Here is a 21,390-nt window from a genome sequence, read left to right as displayed (position 1 = left end):
GTGACTCATTATTTTGACTTCTGGGCAAGAACCATGTGCAAATAATAGTGGCAGTTTTATCCACATTTTAATGAGCCAACAGCAGTTCTGGTTATCAGCGGCCCAGAAGGTCTGACAGAACGGCCGTTTTTACGCTGCAGCCTGACGTGTTCATTCTGTGTTGGTATTTATCTTGTGATATAGCACAACAGCTGAGACTGAAGTGATAAGAATAGACCATCTAGAAAGGTCTTAATCAAATACTATGGATTGATGACCTGATTTAAAAGAAGTAGGTCACAGAAACGGGTATAACGGCGACACAGCTGGATTGTGATTGGCTCTCTGAAAGTGATCCGCATCGATATTCGCCGCTGCCGTTATTGTTACAGTTGTGATGCGGACTTAAAAGTATTTGGAAATATTCTTGACTATTCCTGTTACTGTGACATAATTTCGCGATATCTCATCATTTTTAATTTAATAGCAGAAATAGTAATTCCGTTAAATTCCTCTGATTATGACAGATGGAGGAGGCAGAGCACACAGAGGTGTTGGATTTAATGCAAGGAGCCCATCTTTATGGCTGATTACATTTCTGTGGTCACCTGGAAACTGACTCAACTCCCGACACATTAGGACATTGAACATGTAAATAAATAGTTAAACATTATGATATTCTGGACCTTTTGCTTCAAGAAATGTTCTCTAACTGGACCTACGAGGACTGTACTTGTAACTTCATGCTTAAAGCCGGGAGTGTTTGGACAGAAATGACATTGATATCCGTTTAACCCTTGTATTATGTTGAAAAATAATTACGTTGTTTATGTTAGGGTCATTTTGACCCGCACTGTGTAAATCCACTCAAAACAGTAAAAAAAATGCGTTAAACCAATAACATCTTCATTTTAGATTATATGAACATTTAGAAAAGAGACATACAATACATTTTTTAATTCCAACACTATATTTAAGAACTATTTGAAGTTTTTTCCTCTTCTAGAACACTTTTTTTTTTTATTCGACTTGCTCCATTTCCTCAGATTTTCAATGTTCAACAGCTCTGGTGTCGCGGTTGTCAAATCGGATCACACGAGATATCATGTGAAATGTCTCCAGAGATATTGTTGCTCGAAGGATTGGCCTTCCATTCTCTTGATTCCACAGACTTGCAGTTGCTTCTCCCTTTGACCTGTAGACTCCAGCTAATACCAGAATTCCGATGTAAGCATGCAAGTCAGTCTGATCCAGTGGCTTCCATTTCTCTTGAAATACACGCCTTCCCTCCAAATTGGTCATGTCCAGTATAATCTTCTCTATTGGTGGGGATATGAAGAGCTGAAATGCTGATTGAATATCATCGACTCGTGTGACAGCAAATCTTGTAGGACCGGGAGTCCTTTTGATGACATTGGAAGATGACAGTCCACCCCGGCTTTGGTGTGGTGCTGTTGACCATTTTATATTACCAACTTTAGATGCCCATGTCCCCTCTGTGCATAATTATTGCTGCATTCCTTGGTTTTCATCTGATGGAGAGACAATGGCAGACTCGTCCTCTGAATCCTCCTCATTGGAGGAAAATTGACAATCTGGATCATCAATAACATTGTCCCCGGTCTCTGAAATCTCTTCCTCTGCATCACTAAAGCCAAAGTAGCATCAACTGTAAACCTTCTGGAGATCATTTTTGGTGTGTTTGTCAAAGAGATGACATGAGAACAGTGACAAGGACAAGGGAGAAAAGGTTCCTCCTCTACTCACACCTGGGTCTCTGTGTCAAAATAGCTATTCAGAGGGAGTCAAAATACAAATAATTGGGCAATCTAAATAAAGGACATAAAAGACATCAATGTTTATTTTGGATCTGAACAGTTTCTTACCCTCATTAAAGTGTCCGGGTCAAAATGACCCCAACATCATATTCGTATACAAAGTCTGCACAGACATTATACTACACATCAAGGTGTCCAGATTTTACACACAAGTTCATGACCCAAGATGAGGAAAAGTCACAAAATTGTATGACGAAAAATAAAGGATAACCAGTACTTTGGTCAACACGAAAACTGAAACGGGTCAAATTGACCCTTAACATAACATAAGGGTTAAGATCAGTGTCTGATCTGGAGTTTAAAATGTTTTGTCTCTAATCATACTGATGCAAAAGAGATATGTCAGCTATTTATTACATTTGTGCTTTTTATTTCAGCACTTAAAACAGAATAAAAACTATTTTTCATTATCAGTCCTGAATATGTGGTGAAAATGTGCAGGAGGTTCCACTATATGATCTAGAATGTACCGTATCATGGATCAATACTGTGCTCTCTCTCTCTATCTCTCTCTCTCTCTCCCTTTCTGATCAAACGTCAACGTGAAATAGTATTCGTGTTCATAGCGCCCCTCCTCGACTGCAGCTGTTTATTTGCTTGGGTGTTCAAGGGCACTGGCTGTCGTCGTCACGGTGACGCAGGAGGATCACGTCTTCCGTAACTAAGGGCGACCGTGTGCCTTAAAAAAATGTACAAAATAAATCACAACTTATGTTGACCAAATGGTTTAAAATTGACCCTCATTGCCTAACAGAATAAGCAGATGCAGTTCTATGTGGTTTTTAATACCCCTGCAAGAACTGAAAGGGCAATGGATGAATATCACGTGGAATTATATAATAGTAATACTGTTATATAATTTCATGTGATATTTTAAGAAATGCATTTAAACTTCAGGATTTATTTCGGCTTTGATCCCCCCCCTCGTTGCTGAAACACCTGCAGACATTATTGCTGTACTTCCCCTACTGACCACTAGAGGGCCGATACAAATCTTCCCTCTTTATTCGCGTCTCCCTCCCCTCCTGCTTTCACTCCCACCTCCTCCCACCTCCTCCCACCTCCTCCCACCTCCTCTGGGCTCAATCGTTAGTAACACCGGTGTTTTTCTCCGCGCTTGATCTGTCAGCTCTGATTTCACACCGGGAGAAGTAACGGACCGCGGCTCTGAGGTACGTAACGCTGGATAACGGGCTGCGTGCCCGGCGGGTGACGCGCACCGGGCATGTCTCTTTAACGCGTTACCTGGCCCCGCAACCTGAAGGCGACGCGACGTTTTCGGTAAAAACAAAAACGCGTGATGAAGCTCGCCGACTCTGCGCGGTGCTGTCGCTTCGTCGTGCGTGGGGAACCTTTCATGTTCCAACATATGGCTGCTTTGATTATGGCTCGTGAACGACAGGCCTTTATTACAGTGCGTTATATGCTGAGCTTATAACGCTGTAATGACTCACCAGTACCTGTCATTGTAATAACGGGCCCCGTTACTCCTGCATCCGAGGAGTAACGGGGCACGCTGGAGGGTAACGACTGCGCTTTGCGTGGAGGTGGATGCGGACCGGTCGTGACACCCCCACGCCCCCCCCCCCCCCCCCCACGCAGCGGCTTTGTAGTGACGGCTGGATGCTGGTAAATCCCGGTGAAGCCGCCTGGCTCTGATTGGCTGCTTCCAGCGTCCCTCCCGTTCTTTACGCTGTTGTCATATCAACGGAGATGCATCCTCTGTATAATAAAATCATAGTCTTTGCTCCCAGGAAATTCATATTTTATTGTCTCCACCTAAATTCCACATTGAATTTTAAAAACAGGTGAATTCAGTCTTCTGCCTGGACCCATAGAGCTCTCGTCTAAAGCATCTGTACAGTGAAAGACTTGCATGGAGGCACATCTGGCTCATTAGCTCGACTCTCGCAGCCCCGCTTTGATCCCTGTCATGTTTTTGTACATTTTAAAAATGATAAATTATTTGTGTATCTGGATCTTGTTGCATGTCGGCCCAGGACCACAGCAAGTGGGTTGGCGGTTCAAATCCAACAGAGAAACGAGCAAGCCATGAAATGTTTTTTTTAATCATCCTACTTCCTGTTCTATTTGCAAACTCCTCAAAAAAAAAAAGTACAAATAAGGAAACACTTTACTGATGAGCGAAGCAAAGCACGATGAAGACAAGCAAACACGATTAAAAAAAAAAGTAAGGCTATTTTGAATCTTGGGATTTTAATAAAGCATCCGCTTAACCTTGAAATAATTAATGAGGCGAGTCAGTCGGGTATAGGATAACGACAACAGCTGAACCATTTTGGCTTTCATCCAGTCGAAAACAGGTACAAGTTATTAAATATGAATGCAATCTGCTTGCAAGGCTGTGTCCTCCGGAAGTATGTAAGTATCCAAAAGTCCAAGGACGCTGCGTATGCTGAATGGAGACGATGTATATTCTTGCTGGTGTAGGAAGATGCTTTCCAGGTTAGAGGTCATGAACGCGAAGGGCCGTAACGTTCGCAGCCGACTGCGGTGAATCCGTTCAACGGCTTTCTGTCTACGCCATTCAACTAAATACATAGAGGCATTATTCTTTCCCCAGCACAGCTGCAGGAAAGCTGAGAGGGCGGTCCCAGGTGAAACTGGGCCACCAGGGATACCTGTGGTGTCAGAGGAGGGACTGAACAACAAGGCCCCGCTCTCTCTCTCGCTCTCTCTCTCCGCTGCCTGAAAGGTGAACTGTCCTTCCTTCCCGTCTGCAGCAGGTGAACACAACAGTGCGTTATTGTGACAGGCTTAATGAATTCAACGTGAACTCGGTGTGGAGGGTCTGTAGAGTTATAAATGGTGACTGAGCTATGATGAATAGCTATTAGGTTTATAATCCCGATGCAGTAGGGAAGAAGGAATCTGATTTATCTGCGACACCACAAATGTCACCCCCACACACACAGCTGTAGATCCAAAGGTAGGCTGCGTTTCATAAGACAATGTCTGGAAAAAAGCAGCAGCTGTCTGGTTTATTGTGAGATAAACCGGACAGACCTATTTAAAAGCCACCCAGTGAGAAATACTTGATCATCAAATATCAAGCAGCGTTCACAAGCTGATCTAATAGCAGCTCTGCAGTAGACCTAAATTACAGCCATGAATGACCCACATTTGTTCATAATAATAATGATGCTGCTTAATAGTGGCTCCAGACGCAGTGTAGAAAGGGACAGAATGGCTCGTGTGCCGTCTGTCTCTGTCTCACTCGATGAACAAGGTAATTATTTCGGTGTCGGATTCAAATGAAGTGAAAATGATTTTCACCGGGTGCTGCGTCGAAAGCGAATCGATCAGTCTTCTGCGATCGCGATATGTCTTCGAACAGATTGGTCAGAGCAACTTCTTATGGAATTTGTTTACCAATACAAAAGCTGTCATCTTCTCCAATTGTTCTGACCTTGAAACGAAGGTCAATCGACCTGACCTCCTGGTGTGTCGAAGGAACATGCAGCTACAGATCAATTTAAAGAGGGAGGAATAAATCCAGCTTGAGATCTGTCCTGAGCAGAGTCTAGATGCTGGCGGTGGTGGCTGATGACCCTGCTGAACCTTATAAAGTTGGTGAATCATTGAAGACTGAGTGCGTGTGTGTGTTCCCGTTACTAGTGTAACATAGAGATTCATATTGAAAGTGACAGCAGCCACGTGATTGGTTCCCATGACGATGTGTTGCTATTTGATGTAACAGCTGATGACAACTAACGGCCGTGATGCAGAGAAATAAAACTGGCTCGAGGTGCGAATAACAGAATATCAGGAGAAATAGAGGACAGCCTAGTGCCTCTCTGAATAAAGCGGCTTCTGGAGCTTCTGTTTGACTCATTTCGCTTTTAATTATACGTGAACATCTAAACTTCGAGTGAACAATGATTAGCTGACAAGCAATCAGAGTTTATTGCCATATTGCTCAAGCTGACATAATCAAGGGTTAAAATAGAGCGGCGCTATCTGTCAGCGCCCAAACGCTTTCGGTTCACGTTGCGCAATGCAAAATGTCTACTGTTTGTTCCCCTCCAAGGTCACAACCTTCAAATGTGACCTCTGTGCGAATGTGCGTGCGCCGAGGGGAGAGATGTTTTCAGTGACTAAGAAGTTATCCATCACATCAAATCATTTGATCGCTTCGTTCAGCGAGTCGGATCACAAATCACCCTCCCCCTTTTTGAAGATGGACCGACGTGGGAAAGGAGGGCGCCGGCGGTTTGACGGGTTGACTGGTGTGAGGCTGTAGGTTTCCCACAACCCCCCAGCCTCCTGTACAGGATGCATGAAGAGAAGTATGGCTAAACCCCCGCAGTCAGCACGCTGACGTTCAACAGGAAGTCACTGACGGGAAACAGGGAAGCAAAGCAGGGAGCCAATGTGCGACAAGGTGGGCTGCTGGGTGAGGTTAACGAACTCGGGGGTGAGAGAGGAGATACAGAGGAGGACTGAAGCTCCAGGGAGTAGAAAGGAGAACACTCTGACCTGCTCTGACCCCCCCCCCCCCCCCCCCGGATCCTCCAGCAGGGGCTTCACCTCCCGTCCAAACCAAACATAGCAGAATACAGCTGCATCAATGCTGAGATACAGTTCTCAGAAACTGCGCCGCCTCGCCGAGGCAGGATCTGAGGAGCCGGCATCGCCGGCGCCGTACGAGAAGTTGAACTTCTCGGGGGGGGGGGGGGGGGGAGAAAAAAAGATTGCTGTTCACAGTCGTGACTCTTGACTGAAGAAGACGATGGAGGGGGAGGGCTGCCGAGGAGGAGGCGGTTTGGGTGTGCAGAGGCAGGGTACGATTGGCTAATGAAGGAGGAGAGGGAAGGAGGTGGAGAGAATGAGACGAGAAATTGGGAGCATCTTTTCACACTGGAGTCTTTCTCTGGCAAACATCGGAAGCGTTTTGGCTCCATCTGTTTGCTCAAACATCAGAAGTTCAGCACCTCCAGAATCAAGCTTCTCTTTTACCGGTGAAGGCGCTTTGCGCGGTGCGTTCAAGGACAATCGTGCCTTACAGGCGTTCTATCTGCTGGACAAAACAGTGATTTTAAAGCAGCAGTCAGCAGTATTGCCAAATTTTGCTGTACGTTGTAAAATATGGAATTAAATTACCCGAGGCTCTAATTTAAGAATAAGACATGCAGTGTCTGTTTTTTAGTAAAGACTCAGTCACATGATGAAAAGCAAATATTTAAACAATAGATTGTTAAAAAAACGATTGTTATTTATTCCTTTCCAGCTTCCCAGTTTAACTGGAACGGCTGAGAACTGTAACCAGTTCGGTTTGAAGAGAGTTTTCCTTACCGCCCTTCACACACGCGTGTCTGCGATTCACACACTGGAGGCTTTCACACTCCAAACTGTCACGCCAAAGCGCCAAGCCCAGTGGAGGGAGGGCTGAGGAAGACAAGCATGCATGGAAGAGGACAGGCGCAAATTTAACGTCGCTGTGCAGCTGAATACTTAGTAAAGCTGCTCTTCCTGCTTTTGATGACCTTTAATTGTAATTCCCTTGCCGTGTTTAATAGTAATAATAGAGCAAGACACACACGCTAATCCACAGTCTAACAGAAAGATGAGACTTTGTGTGGGGGCTTGGAAAATTGGGCAAAATGAGCGAAACCCGGGGCACTCTGCAGATAGCTGAGTTGAAAATGGCTGGCACTCAATGAGTTAATAATAAATTAGGAAATGGCCTCGATGACTCAAAGTGCTTTACATGCAGAATTCACCCAATCGCACGCATGAATAAATAATTCATCACAAACTGGTACCTGTTTAACACGGATTGAGGTATGACTTTTTGACTCGCTGAACTTCCCTCCATCATTTCTGAGCAGATATTTTGGGCGTACAGCGAGCGCATGCTGCGGAGGCCAACGTGCGATTGTGACGTTTTAGATGTGCCGAGTTGTTTCTGCTTTATGACGTGCGTGTGCTGACAGGCTGTTTTCCTAAAGCCTAACTTTGAACTGACAACCACAAGGAGCCGAGTCGACAGAAAGCAATCCACCGAATCCAACTCGGGCAGCGACGCACCGCCGTACCAAACAGCTAAAGGACCGGGACGGCCTACGGAGGGTCGAGCTAGCACGCAGGTGCCTGACATAAATGGCTGACAAGCAGATCAGGTAAGACGGAGGACGAGTCTCAGCGCCGCGTTCTCCTGTCCATCTGCTGTCCCGTCACATTAAATATGTTTGCCTCGCTCTCAGTTTGCCTGCCAAATTGATCAATGGGGGCATCGCTGGCTTGATCGGAGTGACCTGTGTGTTTCCCATTGACTTGGCCAAGACTCGTTTGCAGAACCAGCAAAATGGATCTCGCCTTTACACCAGCATGTATGACCCGCCTTTGACTTTTGCATGCCTGCTAATCTGACTCTTTATAGCCAATTTATTTTACGTTTCGTGTTTTGCCTTTCAGGTCGGATTGCCTTATTAAGACCATTCGGTCAGAGGGCTACTTTGGGATGTACAGAGGTAAATGTTTAACATTATATTGCTGTGATTCATGATTGAAGCCTCAGGCATCAGATGCATGGATGTGCCTCACAATAATCAGGAGAACGATCCACTCACAGACCCGATTCCGTTTCGTTTGTTGACCCCCTAACCCCTTTTGCCCTTCCCTCCTTGCAGGGGCTGCGGTGAACTTAACGCTAGTCACACCAGAAAAAGCCATCAAATTGGCTGCCAACGACTTCTTCAGGCATCACCTCTCCAAAGATGGGTGAGACAGGAACGCGCTGACGGGCTGACCGACACCCACCCGCACTCTGATTAACCAGCGTGTTTACCCACATGTAATCTGACACATCTAGGCGTCTGCACCCGAGCCTCTACTTAATCCTTAATTCTGCCACCGAGCATTTCGCCGTGCCTCGCTAGCCCTTTGGATTAAATGGGAAATAATGCTCGTATGTGTGTCAGTGGACGTCCTGTCTGAAATCACATTGCCAAGTAAAATTCCGCTGGTGCTGAAATCAAACGCTCAATGTTCCCCATGAGAACCTGAAGGGTTCTGGGACATATATCACGTCGAAACGTGCCGACTGATGAATGATTGACTCGTCTGGCCTAGCTGCTTACCTCTTGAATTATTAATCCTCCCTTCGGTCTCACATGTTGATATGGGATGCATGAGCAGCGTAGGACAGCTCACTCTCTGGAAACGCACCGCTCTTGTGCACGCTCTAATTTCATTGGGTTCTTTTTCCTGCTTCTCTCACAGAAAACTCTCTCTGTTAAAAGAGATGCTGGCTGGGTGCGGGGCAGGTACATGCCAGGTGAGTGAGCGATGTGCTCATTTCATTTCATCCTCCTGTTCTCCATCTGGAACTGCTGCATTCGGTGTTGCCAATCCCAGCTCGTGTGCAAACAACTGGCCCTTAGCCATCGCCTCGTTTGTCACCGCCTGCAGCCAGAATTAGCCACGACCATGTCAGTGGCGCCTCCAGGATATTTTCCATAGGGGTGGCCAGATGGGTCCAAGGAATAGCTTATAGCATCAACTGTCAAACACCAAACTACATCTGATTGTCTTGAATTCTCTATAATACAGATTAGAAAATTAAACTATGTCAATATAAATTATCAGCAATATTTATACTAAAATACTATGTTTACCAAGGAGGTTATGCTCTTGATGGGGTTAGTCTGTTTGTTTAGCAAAATTACAGAAAGACTGCTGGATGGGTCTTGGTCTAAATTAGATCCCATTACCTGTCTGGATACAAAAAAATAGTCTAGATTTTCCCATTTACCTATAATGGATGGTTTTTCAAAAAATCATATATTGTGAAATATTTTATTTCAGTCACTCACCAAAAATCACAGTCATAAAGGGGTCTGATATGAACCATCATGCAAAATATCTTCTGGATCTGATCCAGAAAGAGGTCAGGAAAAAATATTACATTTTAACATTAAAACTCCATTTATGAATTCAAAAATCTGTTAAAAATACACATAAAATCTGATTGTATAAAGATACCAAGAACACTCTAGAACCTTTTCATGATGATCCAGATTACCAAGTGGACGGTGTAAATCCAATTAGGAAGAGAATGAGCAGCTTGGTGGAGGTTTGTGCTCTGCGAACACTTTACAGTTTTTTTTATTTGACAGTTGATGCCACAAAATATTTGATATAATAATAATACTTATTAATTATAAACATAATAATTCCATTACAATTTCTGAACAAAAGTGAGAATAAAAATAGGGTGACAGCTTTCCTCTGCAGATATTCCCCTGTTAGCTCTGAGTGATCTCTTATGATAAATTTTCATGAATGATTTTTAATCACTGAAATGTTGTCCCGCTAGCAGGGACAGCCGGAGTCGAGTGATCGGATAAGACTTCTGAGAGCTCTAGGCCATGTGTTTGTGAGTCAGAGGGAAATGTCTGTTGTCAATGAGGGCAAAGGCTTCAAGGCGGAGGAACGTGATTAGATTAAGTGCAGCAGACCTTGGATGAAGATTGTATCTGAGAACGTGTCCATCTCACCCTTAATCCAGTTAACGAGTTACTACTGCATGGTTTACACAAGAAAACAAGGCAATCCAGTAGATTCACACCGGACACAGGTTCCTATACGGACCCTCCGCACTGATCCTAAAGGAGGAAGAGCATCCGGGCTCAACCACGATTCTGAGAATTTACATTTTCATTTTATTTTGTCGTAGGTTATTGTCACAACTCCCATGGAGATGCTGAAAATCCAGCTCCAAGATGCGGGACGGATTGGTAAGAGGAATTGAAATTCAGTTAGTGTTTTAGAAAAGAATGAAGAAGGAGAGATAAACAGGAAATAGTGGCCTCGTGTGGCGAAGTCAGAGATTACAACAGCCTTATTCTGCTTTTTTCCTTCCAGTCCGGTCTTCAAAATGTCTGCTCATAAACCAGTGACCGGATGAGTGTGATTTTGAAAGCTTTGTATGAAACGTGACGTTGTGTTTTTTTTTTATCCTCCGTAGCGGCTCAGAGGAAGCTGATGCCAGAGACGGTGGCAGCAGGTTCAGTGGCAACCAAGTCTCCAACAGCCATGCAGATCAGCAGGGATTTGCTGAGGGAAAAGGGCATTGCCGGACTCTATAAAGGCCTCGGCGCCACATTGCTCAGGTAAAACGCAGCTTGCATCGAGGCGGTAGATTTACCATCCAGCTGCATCGAGTCCTGCATGAGCTCTTTTCCCCTTTTTTGCAGGGATGTCCCATTTTCCATGATCTACTTTCCCCTCTTTGCCAACCTGAACAACCTGGGCAAAAGAAACACAGACGGACCCGCTCCGTTCTACGTGTCGTTTGTGTCAGGCTGCATTGCGGGGAGCACGGCGGCCGTGGCTGTCAACCCCGTCGACGGTGAGCGGCGCGACATCGCCACGGCGACGTCTGGGCTGTAGGCTCGTGTTCCGTCCTCATCTGAGGTTCGTGTGTGTTGCAGTGATAAAGACTCGGCTGCAGTCGCTGAACCGTGGGGCCACAGAAGACGCTTACAGCGGCGTGGCTGACTGTATCAGGTGACCTCATTATGTCTTCACTGCTGCAGCATGTGTGAAGCTGCAAGAGCAGTCAAGATCTGTCTGGAGAGCCGCGGCTAAAAAAACAACACAGTAAAACCTTGACATGCGAGCGTTCCGAGATACGAGCAAGCCAGCGAGCAATATTTTTCAAGAACACAAAGCCTTCCAACGGCAGAACTAGAACGAATTATACGCGTATGTCCAGGTATTACTGTGTTATTACACAAATGAGTTAATAGTTTAAAGATAAAGCTCCACCAATACCATGCGCGTGACTGTACGTTTCATTTTCCATAATTCTCTAGGAAGATCCTGCGTAATGAGGGTCCGTCAGCCTTCCTGAAGGGAGCCTACTGCCGGGCCTTGGTCATCGCGCCTCTGTTTGGCATCGCTCAGGTGGTCTACTTCCTGGGTGTAGGTGAATTTATCCTCAGCCTCTTGCCTAAGAAAGACAACTGAGAAGCACCTACTTCCTGCCTTTCCCTCCCATAATCCATTTCTCCGACTGTGCAAGGATTCATCTCAAGACAAAGATTTTTGACGGCTCCAGGCCTGACCAATCAGTTTGTTTTTGCTTTAAAATGATTCTGTTAAATGTTGTTAAGAGTGTTTGTCTGCCAAGCTGCCTGCGGCGGCGCACAGAAGTCCAGCAGACGAGCTGAGCTGGAAGCGAAGCCGCAAAATATCAGGCAAGGTTTTAAAGGAACGCTGCTTTATTTCCACAGTAAATATGATCCGCTATTAATGCTGAAATCCATCACATCAACTAGTTCAACTAAATGCACATACCTTAGTTAGAGCAACATTTAATAATATTTAATCAAAATGCACTTCCCCCAACCTCATATCTTAAAGGACAATGAATATACGTATTTATACTGTAGAAGTAGAGCACAATATTTGCCTCTGATTCGGACTGAACCAGGGAACGTGCTGATTTGATGCCGGCACACCCTGCGCTCTCTCCGGAGAAGCCACATCCCTTCCTGTAAGTGGTTCTAATGAACTCAGCCATTCCTCTCCCGGCGGACTTTTGATTTCCTTGACTTTTTAAGTAGCTCAGGGTCCATCATGATGCTTAGAACCACCACAACGATTCAGCGGCTTCGCTTCTGTTAAAGGAACCTTGTGTTTTCGTAGCCACTGGGTGCATCGATGTGACATTGTGTACTTACCAAACTGCGTGTACACGTGGTTTTTACCTCTGCGGACTCACGGGGAAAACTGCGTCAGCATTTCTCTCTGTGGGTAGAAATCATAGAGGACGATGCACTGCCACACCGCGATATCCGTGACGTCACAACAGGAGTTTTGCCTTTCTCGGATGACGTAAATCAGCTTCCGTGGCATCATCGATTGTGGCCAAATGTGCAGGCAGCTTTAGGTTCGCAGGGAGAAATGCAACACTGATGATGATCAGCTGTGAGCTGAATACTTTAATGTGAAAATACCACGCTATTATCTTATAATATTCAGTCCTATCGCTGAACGATCCGCCGCGGAGCCGACAGACCCTTTAGATCTGGACACGATCATTCCGGTTTAAGTCTTTTTCCCGAACGTGAATTCAGTTTCAGGACCTAAAGAACAAATGGAAAAACAGTTATTTTGCTCAGACGCTTGAACCACTGCGCTGTCGGGGGGGTTTACCAAACGTCTGCCCCCCCCCCCCCGCTCCGGTTCGCTTTAGAGGTTTTAGTTCGCTTTAAGCTGCTCTGGGTAGCCGCGCTGCCGCATCACGAGACTGAAGCCCCGCCATTGGGTTAGCTCGCCGGAGATCAAGGTGACTTTGATATCTATTATCCGATCACATTCCGCTCTGGCTCCTGCCGTTTAAGCAGCTCAACACAACTGCATTGTTGCTCCGTTCACGCACAACGCAACGCTCCGGTGTATTATCTCTTGTGGGAGTGAGGCCTATTTATTCATGCTCCTTTCTGTAGGCGGTAACGCAGTCTATATTTGTATGTGTTGTTTTTCAGTGTCAAAGTGTCCACCTGAACTATATTGTGCACCTGCAAATTATATGAACGTAATGTTTTAGAATTTATTGTGTGTTTTGTATGCGATGGCTTATTTGCACACATACCCCCCATAGTGTGCTGATTTTATGTAATGGTGATGTGACATATCAAATGAAGGGAATGAAGTTTAGATGCAACAAGCAACATTTGAACTTAAACATATTGATTAGATGTTGGAAATCTGTGATGTGTGTTTCGGAGGTGCCATTTCTCCGGAGCTTACATTTGATTGTCTTTTGTCAAGTCGGGATCCTGTTTTATTATCCTACACTTATAGGACCAAATGAAGTATCGCGTAATGACGACTGGGATGTGGTTAGCTTTACGTTTATGACCTGGAACGGTCCTGGAAGTGAAATCGACTGAAACCGACCGCTGCACAAAGCCAACAGGGACGCGCCGACATGTAAATCTAACGTCCCTAACTGGTGCTGCCTTCATGAGGAAATAGGACTGCGGTGGCTCCAGCGACCAAGGCCGAACGCCTTGGATCACACGCAAGTGAATCTCAGCGTTATCAATGCCTGAACTGAAGGCCGTGCATCAGGGAAGGGTGTGAGGAGCGCTAGCAGCTAGCGTTGGCACCTCCAACCGCGTTGATGGATGAAAGCTGAGCCGCAGGAAAATGGAAAAAAATACAAAAAACACAAAAACAAACAAACAGATCTGCCTCCTTGTTTGACCTCGTCTTTTTCATTTCAATTTGTGCATTAATTTTTGTGAACATTCCGACTGCCAGTTCATCTCGTATTATAATGTTTATTTTTACACGGCTGTGAATTTTCCGCTGACCTTGTGCATTCAGCTTTGTGTGTGTGTGTGTGTGTGAGTGTGTAGTGCTGTAGTTGTGTAGCTGTTGTGCTGTGTGACGCTGCAGCATTTCTCTTTGGTCAGACATGTTGCTCTCTCCCCTCTTTTCTTCTGTTTGCCACACACTGGCAACCACGGGCGAGGGTGTGTGTGTGTGTGTGTGGGGGGGGGGGGGGGGGGGGGGGGGGGCAGGTTAATGCAGAGGAGCCCTAAAACACCAAATGTATGACTTAGAAAGTGAACACTCAAAGGAAAGCACAAAGGATTATCAGGCACAAGGAACACAAGGTGCTGCGTTTGTGGACGTGGACTAAAGTCGGATTTATTTCACTGGAGATGTTGATTGAGATTTTAGTCTTGTGAGAGAATATATCACCTACTTATACGAAACAAATCAGATTTAAGAATGTAACTAAGATATTATGAGATGTGTTATAATTATAGTGAAGGTTTAATGCATTTTAGTCTTGAGAGTTTTGCTTTACACGTTCACTTAAAGATGAATGAACCAGCTCACTGATATGCAAATAAGTAGAAGCCACCTATACAGATACACAACAAAATAAGAGATAAAAATCATAACACTGTCTGTATGATGCAACAGAGGATGCTGGAGGCTTCGTGGAGTCTGTCCATCTTCGCCGCCTCCGTCGACTTCCTCTGAGAGGAACTGTGCATTGTGGCACTTTAAGACAAGGACTCTGCCCCGCTGTCCAACTGCAAATCATCTCTATGGCAACGAGGGTCTTTATCAATGAAACAGTTCTTACACATTGTTGGCAATGGAAAAGTAAAATATTGTGTTATTTGTTGTTCAATAAACAGATTGTCCTCAAATCCTCAGATGCGTGTGTGTGTGTGTTTTTTTTTTTGTGTATGTGTGTGTGCGTGTTTTGTTGTTGTTGTAGTTGTTTTGGGAGGGGCTTTTGAAGACATGTCAACGTGCCAGCGCGTCCTTGGGGACATCGAACACAGCCGAGCCTTTCGTGTGGAGATGATTTACCCTTTGGAGCCATCAGGTGTCAGTGTGGGGTCGCAATAGAGGCGCAGTCCCGCGGTGTCAGCGCGTCACGCCCTCGGCTCTCACCCTCGGTCGAAAGCGTTGACAGGTCACGTGACATGATTATGCGGGGGTTTTTTTTGGGGGGGGGGGGGGTTATAAATATCTCTTGATGCACTTTCAGAGCTGATTATTGGTTCTTCATTATTAATGCGATGCTGTTTGTCTGTATTCAGCACCGCTGTTGATAGCATTAGCTTCCAGGGTCCTATTTTGCAGAGCAATTACATCATAATACTTTCAGATAAATACACACACACACACACACACACACACACACACACACACACACACGCACGCACGCACGCACACACACTGCTGTCTTTCTGTATTGCTGTGTCTTTGTATCCAGGTCAAGTTTCATACAGACTTCTGTGCCTCGTTTTCAGATTCCTTTCATCAGACTATCCGCTTCAGTGTTTACTCACTCAGGAGATGAACTAAAGGCTCCGTTTCCCACAATACGAGGACTTTGGAATTCAGAAAGGAGCGCCAGCCGTTGTTCTTATGCTCCTTTAAATCCCTTTCATGTGTCATGACTTAGGCTTCCCGTATTTAGTCCCGTGCTTTCTGGCAGGAGGAGGTGCAGGGAAAGGTAGCCAAAGTTGAACTTGAAGGCAGAGGGGGTTAAGGGAAAATCAGGAAGTGGTGAAGACAGTAAAAGATAATCGATAGAAGGAGCAGAAAGCCGGCCGGAGGAAGGCAGGGGATGGTGCTGGTGTGTATATAGGTCACTAAATCAATGGGAATCAGGTTTTTGAAGGGGAGAGAAGGGTTTATTTATAGATACCATTGGAGACAGATGCAACAGTGACAGGCACACCCATGCTAGAACTGCGGGAGGGGGGAATCTGGGAGTGGACCGGTCCAATTATTCAGCAGAGAATTCAAACAAACATGAAAATATAATCAACCACTGCACTGGAGTCCGCTCTGCTAACAGGAGCAGACGTGTTGGGAACGGTACCCTAAATGCATCCGCTTTACAGCTGTACTCTGTTATATCAGAGAGATGAATGAAATATAAGATCTGTTTGCAGGCCGGTTTGGGTCAAGCTGTTTGTGGATTCGCTGCACTGAGAGGCCCTGAGAGGCTGTGAAACACAATAACCACCACATTACGGACTGCATTCGCAGTAAAGACCTCACGTCAGAGGTTATTATTTATATTTTAATACATAGATAGATTCATCGCAAAAGCATTTCTCCCCATTTATAAAGCGGCGATGCTATAGCTTTGTGCCGTAGTTTGAAGCTGTCGTGAATTATCCTATAACTGTGGGGCCCGCTTTATGTAGGATGTTCCATCACAAATGGGAACTTTGCAGTGTGAAAAGGAAGCAAACATAATTGAAAGTGCTTTGTGTTGCTTCTTGACTGGGGTTTTCTTTTCCAGGACCGATTCAAGGTCACGGACAAATTGTTGCTTCCCTTGCGCGCAACATCAGACAGCCTGAATACTGAGTGGTAAAAATAATCTACATCTCATTTACGCTTCTAATTGGAGACAATATTTGCATAGCGGCCACATCGCATTGCATCAAAAACTGGTGCAGAGTTACTCTGCGATCATGCGGTCGATAAACTCGCATCTCGAGACCATCGGAGCACCATTTGTGTGAGAGACGAGGACGGTGGCGCAGCGAGCATCTTCTTTTCCTTTCCTTACAACTGGAAGCAACATTATTAAACCCCCCTTTTGTGCATTTGGATTAAAGGCAAACGACTGTATTCATTAGCGGATTGTAATAGCGGCGTCAAACCCAAACAGTTCCAGAAGCTCAATGCAACAGATCTGATTCCACATTCAAAACTAAGTGCTACCTCTCATGACGACCGCGTGACATTAGAACACTGACAGAACCTTCATGGACTTGGAGAGGATAGAATCCCACAGCGAAGCTGTTCACCCACCGCTGACTCCAAAGTACAGAAAGCATCGGCTCCATTCGCTCCAAACCATCCAGAAGCATTGGGGGGGGGGGGGGGTCTGTTTTGCGGAGCGAGGGAGCTAAACTGAGACTTGACAGGCCTGCGGATCAGCGGTACGTCTGGAGGAGGAAGAATGGAACATCTGCTGAAAAGAACACCCTGTCTAGAGCGGCGCACAGCGGCGCGTCATCGGGCTCTGCTTCCCTGTCACTGGAAACCTGCAGCGTGTAAAAATCTCACAGTCTGTGAGGAAGACGAAGCCGTGGCGAGTGGATGTCAGGAACCTGACATGAAACCACAGCAAATCTCTGGAGGGATTTGAGGACGGTGACTGCATCAGGTAAAACCAGGACTATCACCGAACTGTCCGTAAGGAATCGGTTAAGATTCCTTCGGGATGCTGGCAGAAGCTGGTGTCTGGATATAAACCAGGTTTGCAGCAGGTTGAATCTGCTCAAAGGCCGCTACAAAGTGCTGGAGTTGCATGTTAGGGGTTTGAACCATTTATAAATCATAGGGAAAGCAGCATGGTGGGAAAAATCCGTTGCATTGCATTATCTCTGCCAAGGAGGTTACGTTTTTGCCCGTGTCTGTCTGTCTGTCTGTCAACATAACTCAAAATATTACAGATGGATCTTGATGAAATGTCCAGCAAATGTTGGGGATTTCCTTTATCGTAGCAGGAAATGGAGCTTCAAAATGTGTTCCTGATGAAACGGATCACCGTGTGGATAGTCTAAATCCAATTATGAGGGGAATGAGCTGCTTGGCGGAGGTTTGCGCTCTCTGGGTGCTTTTATAGTTCAAAGTGTCCTGCTAATATATAAGACATACCTGTTTTGCCAATAATCCCAACACAACACAACATCATTTTGAACACTGACACTGATTTTTAAAACGCGTAACCCTGAACCACAGTCTGTTGCTTCAATGACAAATACATGAACACACGCAGGGGTCAGTCCTTGTTGCACGCAGAGCGGGCCTTTGAGATAACAGAAGAACGCAAGGACGGAGGAAGACGTCTAAAGTAACTTCTTCCCCGCGTCCTCTGAGGCGCGGCGAGCCGGTGGCTCTATTAGACGGAGGAGGAGGAGGAGGAGGAGGAGATGGAGGCAGGGAGAGGAGGAGGAGAGGGGAGGGAGAGCGAGAGAGAGTCTCAAACTGGCTCGCCCACCTATCCACTAGGAGGAGAGGAGAGGCTGTGGAGGAGCGACACAACAACAAACAGCCGCTACTACAAACCGCATCGGCGGAGTTCACGACGCGCGCCGGAGGAGGACCGCCGCGTTACCGAAGCAGCCGCCGCCGTCACTTCCAGCCATGCATCTGAACCGGGAAGAGGACGGCAGCAAAGGTAACAACAGTTCACACTCTCTTCACTGCTGCTGCGGACCCGCTGCCCCCCCCCCCCCCTCTGAGGGGACAGGTTGGTCCCACACCCACAGTTAACGCGCTCTTACGCAGCCTTGGACCGGGGATGCTGGTGAAAAGTGCGGGCTGTCATTATGTAATATCGGTGCGTCCGAGAAGGGAGCTTTTATTTCATTGCGCTGTGGGCGATCTATTGTGAGGATAAAGCCACTTTGTTGCGTGCGTAATTCCCCGTTGCGCGTCGCGTTGTGCTGCTTCTTCTTAGGGATCTCTTTTCTATCATACCTACTTAAGGGGAAGCATCATGCAAGGTCAAAGCCTCTGTGGAGCGAAAATGCGCGACATGCTGCAAAAACACTGAAGGAACATCCTGTTTCTTATGGGGAGGGATACCTGTGCAGCGGGATAAGGGGGGGGGGGGGGGGGGGTAAGCTCTCCCACGTGTTTCTGAGGCGTGATTGCTCCTCTCGTCGGGCGCCCGGAGCCACTGCTCCACTCCGCGTCTCCTGATGTCGCCATGAAGCATAAATAACTGCAGGTGACGCTAATTACCGCCCAAGTCTCCAGGTTGCACGATAATAACACCTGCTGCTACCGCGGAGGGGCGGGGACGACGCAGGAGGGGGAGGGGGGGGGGGGGGGGGGGGGGGTGGACGCGCCACGCACGGACAGCATCACGATACTGTCCGAGGACGCGGGAGCATCAATAGTAGTGGTCGGGTTTATTTTTGTTTTTTGTTCTGTAGAAAGTGTCATAGTTCTAGTCCTGTTTCTTCCGACTCTAGTTTTATTTTAGTAAACGAACCATAATTGTAGCCCAGATTTTAATCAATGACAAATGTTGTTGTTATAGTCTTTAAGCATCAAGTTATTATTAACATTCTAGTGAAAGCAAAAAAACCCGTTTTTGTCATTTCACTCTTTGTCTTACATAAGATGAATCTCATTATCATTTGGTGAAACTCAGATCAAGGTCCCTTGACGACGGTTTTGCTGGAAACACAAAGGTTTGACCTAATAAATAAAATAAAGACACAAATCATGATTGTAAATGAACGTCTGCAGGGCCAGAAGTTCAACTTTTCAAAACCAACAACACCAAAATACAAATACTTTTTGTCCTGGGCTTCGTGTAAAGTAGATCAATACATGGATTTACACATTTGCTTATGCCATGCATTTGGTCAGGAGAAGCCAAAGACAATGACCTTGTTTTTCTCTCCTCATCGTGCTGGAAATCATGAACTCTATGTCCGTCTGTCTGTCTGTAATTCCCCGATCATGAAATCCATTTTGTCTGAGCAACTTCAAATTCAGCATGTGTGTTGCTGAAACCCAGGGAACTAATTTCTCAACTTTGGTACAATTTGGTTATGCAACATGCTCGTTATAATAGCTTTACAAAAAACAGGCTAACCCCCTCTGTGCATCCGTAGGGGGGGGGTGCAGCTCCCATCTAAAATGGTAGGGGGCAGTGTTGCTACAATTCTAGCAACAAGCAGGAACAACCTCTTCCACAGTCACCAAATGTGTAGTTGATTAAAATTCCCAGCATTTGATTCAGTGGTATCTGTTTTCTTCCATAAATGCATCGTAAATGAGCTGTTACTTCTGCTGCTGGATGTGAGGCCTAACGTGTGGGCATGATCCGGCGTCTACGACTGGGGCTGATGATGCCAATAAGAAATACTGTACATTCACGTCTGAAATATGTTCTGATTAGCATATTTTAAGTGGAACTATTCTCAGCTCCAAGTCTTCATCATTGAAAAAAAACATTTTTCTTTTTTTTGTAGAAACATCAACGCTAATCTGTAGGTGGCGCAGGATGTTGGCTTGTGATGAGAGGAGCCTCGGCATGTGCCTTCAGAGATAAAGACTTAGCAAACATGAAAGATAAGAGAAACACTGCTCATACGACCAAGTATTTTAAGCGTATTTTTATCCTCTTTAGTAAGAAGGCTTAGCCACTTTAATTTAAAAACCCGATGAAGTGATTGATAGGGTTCCTATTAACCAGAGGTGTAACATCCTACAGATCAGGAGCCATTACATTAGTGGGACAAATTTGGATTTCTTCTTTTCAGACTGTAAAAAATATGTGACTTTTTGAAAAAAAAGAAAGATGGATAGTTTTGGATTCAAACTTTGATGAATGGGGATTATTGTTTTCATAACTTCTTTCTCTCTTGGGGGGTTTCCTCTGATATCCAGCAGATATTCTGCCTCAACTCTCCTTTTGAGTTATGGAGTTACCTGATGGACAGGAAATGTAACAGCAGTTTGTAGCCTCGGCTGACTCTCCCTGCTCCTCCGCTCATCTCCAGCGCTACACAATCGGAGTGTTGTTGCCCATTAGGCTAATTTCATTACATTGGAGCGTGCGGCGGATGTTATCATTGACACTAACATTGGTGCTTGTTTGGTCCAGGCTAATGGAAAAGGCATTTGTCAAACAATTGAGTAATGTTTGCATTGGGGTTAATGTTTTCAAGAACCTCGTCACATGAGCTCCAATATTAAATTATGACAATAAAACTTCATTTATGATTCAAAAATTAGTTAGAAATACCAACCTGTCACAAAACTAAAATACAAAGAATAAAATCCTGTTTGGGTGTGGCATCATTCCCGTACTCTGGCTTTAAATAACAGAAAGAATAAACGCGTCATGCCAGAGACAGTGTAAATAGAAACAGCGACTAATCAAACACAAATGGTAACACTAATCGCTCTTTCTTTATTGATTTATCTACAAACTAATTTCTCAATCAATTCAATGTTCAATTGCTAAAATGTTAATTGTTTGTTATTAAAAAGCCATTTAAATTCTTTG

General features: G+C 45.4%; 1 protein-coding gene across 1 annotated transcript; it reads left to right on the top strand.

The window, feature by feature from the left end:
- Nucleotides 1–7,940: 7,940 nt before the first annotated feature.
- slc25a22a (solute carrier family 25 member 22a) lies at nt 7,941–11,813 on the top strand. Its single transcript, XM_068739089.1, has 10 exons — nt 7,941–7,960; nt 8,045–8,170; nt 8,256–8,311; nt 8,471–8,561; nt 9,063–9,117; nt 10,519–10,579; nt 10,810–10,954; nt 11,039–11,193; nt 11,276–11,351; nt 11,660–11,813. The coding sequence occupies exons 1-10, from the start codon at nt 7,941–7,943 to the stop codon at nt 11,811–11,813; spliced, it is 939 nt and encodes a 312-aa protein (XP_068595190.1).
- The last annotated feature ends 9,577 nt before the right edge of the window (nt 11,814–21,390 follow it).

Source organism: Brachionichthys hirsutus, chromosome 5, assembly GCF_040956055.1.
Source record: "Brachionichthys hirsutus isolate HB-005 chromosome 5, CSIRO-AGI_Bhir_v1, whole genome shotgun sequence".
Lineage (NCBI taxonomy): Eukaryota > Metazoa > Chordata > Actinopteri > Lophiiformes > Brachionichthyidae > Brachionichthys > Brachionichthys hirsutus.
This window is presented reverse-complemented; position numbering and strand designations above follow the sequence as displayed.

What these genes read in the sequence shown, in the direction of transcription:
- slc25a22a (XM_068739089.1), top strand. Translation starts at nt 7,941, where the DNA reads ATGGCTGACAAGCAGATCAG. An exon ending in CTACTTTGGGATGTACAGAG is followed by an intron (nt 8,312 to 8,470) that starts GTAAATGTTTAA and finishes CCCTCCTTGCAG; the next exon opens with GGGCTGCGGTGAACTTAACG. An exon ending in GCGGGGCAGGTACATGCCAG is followed by an intron (nt 9,118 to 10,518) that starts GTGAGTGAGCGA and finishes ATTTTGTCGTAG; the next exon opens with GTTATTGTCACAACTCCCAT.